We start from the raw sequence: 6000 nt of genomic DNA, 5'->3' as shown, positions 1-6000 counted from the left end.
AGGAACTTATAAACCCAACATGAGCTACCTTCACATTAGTCATTTAATGTTTAAAATTAGAATACATATGTTTGCTGTACATATATAAAAATGCAAGGAATTATATAGTCTGTAACTCAAGACTGCTCGGTGGCAAATCTGTGTGATGCAGATAATACAAGACTATTATAATCTGCACAACACTTTCTTAGTGGTTGATAAAGCTCCTCATTGTAGCACCATCGGCTTCTGGACAAACAGGTAAGGGGCAGCCAGCTCTGGCAGTTCATACTCTGTAAGCAGCTCAGAGATGCTGCTCTGCATAATTGTAATTAAAATGAATTTTATTCTTCGCTGTGCTGTTAAGCAAGCCACAGGCTTGGTTCTCCTTTTAAATAGACTTCCTTTATGTAACTGTGGGGGAATCAAAATGAGGAGCAATGCAACTTTCTGACTACTCAGAGCACTGCTTAATCTTGTAATTGTAGGCTTTTCATCGTGGAACTACAACAGCTGGGGGAATGAGAGCGCAGCCAGCCTGCTATTTCCTAACAGAGTATCCCTAAACCATTTCACTATATTTTTTCTGCAATTTTTCCTTTATTTCTCTGTTGTAAAAAAACCCTGGATGGAAAGACATGATTCTAGAGCAATAGTAGTTTTAAAGAGGAGACATCTTACAACAGCAGAAGTTTCAACTGCATTAGAATTTAGAAAATAGGAAATAAGTTTAGAAAGGCCTGTAGCAGCCATGTTTCCACACTCAGCATTGTTCCAGCACCGGCACGGCACAGCTCTGGGCCCGCTCCCGCCGGCTTTGGGCAAACCCACGTGGCTCCGCACACCGGAGCCACCAGCCAGCGCACGGCCTCATCTCGGGGAAGTCTTTCATTCGGGAGACAGGGAGGCTCGCTCGGACTGCTCCAGGCGAACTATTGACCCGTTCCCATCGGCGTGTCCACCGGGACTCACCGGGCACACCCGGCCCCCGACCGTTCCCAAAGCGGCCGCCGGTCCCTGCGCCGCGCGCGGGGCGGGGCCGTGGCGGCCGCGCGTGCCCGGGGCGCGCCGCGCGCGCAGCCCCGCGCGCAACGCGCCGCCCAGCCTCGCGCCCCCCGGCTCCCGGCGGGCGCGCGCGCTGACGCGGGCGGCGCCCATAGGCGGAGAGGCGCGCGCGCGCTCCGCCCGCCACCTGCCCCCCCCTTCCCCTGCCCCCCGCCCCGCCGCTCCCCCGCCGGGAGCTCGGACCTCAGCCGGTCCCGCCGCGCCGGCCCAGGGCCACGAGCGCTCCACCGCCGGCGCCTACCGGCTCTGCGCGGGCGCCGGGCACAGGCGGGGAGAGGGGGAACCGCCGCGGGAGCGCGCCGGGGGGAGGCGGAGACGGGGAACGGCCGCCGCCGCCGCGAGCGAGTCGAGCCCCGCCCCGCCCGCCCACTCCCCACTCCCCGCCCGCCGGGACCGTTTCGGCCGCCTTTCCCCCGCTCCGCGTGCGCGCGCGCCGCTCCCGCGCCGGCCGGGCCGCATGAGCGGCATGAGCGGCTCCGCCTGAGCGCCGCGCGCGCCGCCACCTCCCCGCTGCCGCCGGGTCCCGGCGGGCGTCGCGTCCCTCCCGCGCCGCCGCCGAGGATGCTGAAGATGAAGCTGCCCCTGAAGCAGACGAGCCACAAGGCAGCGGCGGCGGAAGATGCGACGGCGGCGGGGTTGAAGGAGCCCGGCGGTGCCCTGGACTGTCACCTCCCGCTGCAGCAGCAGGTGCCCCGGGCTCGCGGGGGCGCCTCCGCGGCGGCAGGGAGGGGGTGCGGGCTGGAGAGGCCGAGCCGGCTGCACGGCCTGGGGCCGGGGCCTGGGCCCGGCCCGCCGCCCCCCCCCGCCTCGCTGGGCGCTCCGGGCGGCGGCGGTCCCGGCTCGGCGGCCGCCCGCACCGACAAGGAGACGGTGTACGAGTGGTTCGGGCTGGTGCTGGGCTCGGCGCAGCGCCTGGAGTTCATGGTGGGGCTGCTGGACCTGTGCAACCCGCTGGAGCTGCGATTCCTGGGCTCCTGTCTGGAGGACCTGGCCCGCAAGGACTACCACTGCCTCCGCGACTCGGAGGCCAAGGCCAACGGGCTCAGCGACCCCGGGCAGCTCGGCGACTTCCGCGACCCCGCCGTGCGCTCCAAGCTCATCGTCTACCTGGCCCTGCTGGGCTCCGAGAACCGCGAGGCCGCCGGCCGCCTGCACCGCCTCCTGCCCCAGGTGGACTCCATCCTGCAGAGCTGCCCGGCGGCGCGGCGGGCCCCGGCCGAGGAGGAGGAAGAGGAGGAGGAGGGGGACGTGGTGGTGGTGATGGACGGAGCCGCCGAGAACGGGCAGGCCGGGCTCCCCGCCGCCCAGGGCCTGGGCTGCGGCGCGCAGGAGGAGCTGCTCCTGCTCTTCACCATGGCCTCGCTGCACCCGGCCTTCTCCTTCCACCAGCGGGTCACCCTGCGGGAGCACCTGGAGCGGCTGCGGAGGGCCCTGTGCGGGGACCAGGAGGAGGAGGAGGAGGGCTTCGGCCGCCACCCAGCCCAGGTAACGGCGCGTCCTGCGCCCATCCTGCTGCGCCATCTCAGCGGGTGGTTTCGTCCTTCTTGCATCGCTCCCTCCTGTTTTTGTAGGAGCGGCCGCTTGCTTTCCCCGAATCCCCCCCACTGGGATGTGGTCCCTTCCGTCCTCCCCCTACCACGGCAGTGTCAGCCCCGGCCGCCCCCGCAACCTCCTGCGAAGTGTCTACTACAAATTTCTTGGCGGGGGGAAGGGCTGATTTTCCTAGCCTGCTATGCTTTATGGAACGCTGGGTTTTTTTTCTGGAACTCTGCCGTGCTGGAGTGCAGGGTGCACAGTACTGAACTGGCTGCCTTGTACACTGTAGGTCACTGCACGAAGCAGGAGTTCAAGCAACAGCAACTAGCAGCTTGATTAGACTTGTAAAAATAGAAATAATAGTAATGCTAGATAGAGACCAGATTGCCTAAGAGCACATTCTCTAGGGGCTTCAAACCAATAGAACAAGTTGAAATATTTTTTTTATATGGCGTCTGCTTCCTTGCCCCTTCACAGAATGAGACACAGGCTTGAACTTGGCAAGAATCAGGGCAGCAGTCGGGTCACCAGCTCTAAGGCTGGTTCTCTGAAACACCAGGTTCAGTGAGATGGCTGGCAACATTAGGAAAGGGGTGGTAATGATTCCACTAAAGAAACATTGTCACAACTGGAGCTTCTGTCCAGAGAAATACTGATTTTTTTGGGGTGTCTGTCAGGAAACAGCAAAGCTCATCCTGAAAGCAGATGTGCCACTTGTTGCTAGGATGAGGCTGTCACCAGGGATGAGGACTTGCAGTGAGTGACAAGGGAAGCATTCTCCTGTGCAGTAGTTCTGTTTAAGCAGAGGTTTTCCTGCAGTGCCATTCACTGCTGCCCTCTTTGATGAGCATGGGCTTTAAAAATTGCCCCATATTTATGCAGCCAAGCTGTTCTCATGGAGCTCTGCAATTTTTGGTCTATAGATGGCCTCTCCTGCAAAAGGGGAAGGAAGGGCTGGAAGATGGGTGTTTATAGTGCTGTTCCACTGAACCCATCAGGTTTTCATGAGTTACTTGACAGAAAAGGGTACAAAGCAGTAAGGGTTGGGGTTTTGGGATTTTGTTTCTAAGTTTGCTTGCAGTGCAGTCCATTTCAGCCACTTGTAAAAAACTTCTGCATTGCCTGCCATGTGAAAGGAATGGCTCCTTCTGTTTGCTAAGGATGGGGTATGCTCTTGAGGAGTACCCAGAGGAGACAGAGATCAATTTCTTAGCCTTCTGATATTATATTTATTAACTAAATGTTTATATCACTTAAAGGCCAAAACGCAATTGGCAGGTCATAAACTAATGGACAGATGTTACAGAACTGAAATCACAATGAATTTGGAGCATCAGTCCAAAAAGTGTTTATTTTGGCTCATTGGCCTGCAGCAAGTCTAGTTCTATCCCAGAATTAATCCTGAAAGTCCATCTTTCCGGGGAAGAGATTGAATTGCAGGAAGTGGTAAGACTGGACACTGTCCCTTCTGGGTTTAAAGTGCTAGGAACCGGAAGCATACTTCCTGCCTGGAACTGGCACAGCAATTGTAGCTGCTCAGTGTGTCCCACCAACTGCAGTTGGGACAGCAGGCTCCCGTGAACTACTGGATTGAAGTCAGTTTTGTGCGGTGTTCTGGCTTAAGCATAAAAGCAGCTGTCCAAGTTGTGGTGGTTTTGTTTACTCGGGGAACACTGAGAGACCCGAGTCGGCTTGGCTGAACATGCACATCACATACTCCGTACTCGACACAGCAGTGAAACGGCAGCGCTTCTGTAGGCCTTCCTTCCCCTTCCCCTCTTTAATGGCTAATTGTAAATACAGCACAGCCTTTCTGGGAAATAATGGCTGACAGAGAACCCACTGAGGGATCAGTGGGTTTCTGCTTAGTATTTCAGTCAGCGTCCCACGGGGACAGTGGGACCCTCGCAGATAAAACGCTAGAGGAGATGGAGCCAGTAGCAGAATTAAAGGCTTCTTTGGCAAAATGCTGCCGTAGCATTACAGTGAACTTGATTTAAAATCCTGTCGGGTGTCCACAGGCCTTTTCTCCTCCTTTAACCTCTGAAATTTGAGTGCCTTCAGGGCTCTGCGTTTGTGAACTGGAACAGTTCATAAAGACCTCTCTGAAATTTTATTCGGTTGGGCTCGTGTCAGGAGGGCTGGGCTCCATCTCCGGGAATAACCCGCTCCGTGCCGGGCAGCGCAAGCAGCTCCACTCGGGAGCCCTCGCGGTGGTCCCGCGGCCGCACGGGAAGCGCTCGGGCAGGCGGTGCCGGGGAGGAGGACGGGACGGCTCCGTTAGAGGGGCACAGCCGGGGGCGGCGAGGGCGAAGGACCGGCGGGAGGGGGAGCGGGGTGGACACGGCGCCCCAGAGCACCGAGCACCGTCATGGCCCGGGGAAAGGGGGTGACCCCTCTCTTTGTTTGCGGGGAGGAGGGTGGGTCAGGGATCGCCGGCGCTCCGTGAGGGCACAGCCCCGCTGCCCCTCCGCGCTGCCCGCCGTGGGGCGGGGGCCGCCCGGCAGCGCCCTGCGCGGGCAGAGACGCGGTGCCTGATGGTGGCCGCCGCTTCCCGCCCCGTCCAACATGGCGGCACTGGCTCCCGGTCACGTGCCCCTGGGGCGGTGCCCGGCCCGGCCCGGCGGGAAGGGGCGGTGCCGCCATTGCATAACGGGGGGCGCTCGGCCTGGCCCCGCTCCGCTCCCCGGGCGGGAAGCGTGTGTGGGACTGCGGCGGGCCCGGCTGTCGGGCGGGGAAAGCGCAGCAGCGTTCTGTGCACGGAGGCTGCCAGCTCTGCTCTGGTCTTGCCGTGCTTAGCGCTCCCGGGCGTTCTCAGCTCCCGGCTTCTGACCCGTCGGAAGGCGGTCACTGAGCTGTTGTTCACCGGCTGGGCTGTGAAATACCAATGCATTCCTATGGCTGGCAGCAGCCAGGCATAGGAAAGCAGCCTGCAAACTGAGGGAGTTCAGAGCTGGAGCAGAATCAGGCGGTTTGTCCGTTCTGAATTCTTTAGGGCAAAGGGCTGTGCTATTGCACGTGGCGTATCTAACTAAATGGCTCCCTTTGAGGTTTTGAGGAGCTGTAACACCTGGCTTCAGTGAACACCAAGGCTTGGGAGGTTCACCTGCAGAGAATTTGTGGGTGATTTACTAGGACGTAAAGCAATTTGCTTTTGCCCATTGTTGGGGTTCTGTTTTCTGGTTAGGGTCTGTGTTGTCTGATAAAATTGAGCTCACTATAAAGTTGCTTCATGACAAAGGGTTAATAAAATTGTTGCTATTTTTAGTGTCTTATTTCAATGATTTTGAAAAATGTAACTTCTTTAGTGATAGATTTTAAAATATTCTACAAATTCTATTCAAGCTCAAAACACGAATTTGAAAGTGAGGAGGTAGGACTGCTGCAGTGGGATGGGCAGGTCTAGGATTACCTTACAGT

At 58.4% G+C, this 6000-nt stretch overlaps 1 protein-coding gene across 2 annotated transcripts in view; it reads left to right on the top strand.

Annotated features, from left to right (window-relative positions):
- Positions 1-1570: 1570 nt before the first annotated feature.
- The window catches only part of ZCCHC2 (zinc finger CCHC-type containing 2), a 44038-nt gene continuing 39608 nt past the window's right edge, over positions 1571-6000 (top strand). For both annotated transcript variants that reach the window (XM_063162080.1, XM_063162071.1), the window contains exon 1: positions 1571-2529. In XM_063162080.1, coding sequence (XP_063018150.1) covers positions 1606-2529 — 924 coding nt within the window. In that variant the 5' untranslated portion in view covers positions 1571-1605. The remainder of the gene's footprint in view (positions 2530-6000) is intronic.

This window comes from Melospiza melodia, chromosome 1 (assembly GCF_035770615.1).
Source record: "Melospiza melodia melodia isolate bMelMel2 chromosome 1, bMelMel2.pri, whole genome shotgun sequence".
Taxonomy (NCBI): domain Eukaryota; kingdom Metazoa; phylum Chordata; class Aves; order Passeriformes; family Passerellidae; genus Melospiza; species Melospiza melodia.
Note: the sequence above shows the minus strand (reverse complement) of the source record. Positions and strands in the feature narration are given on the sequence as shown.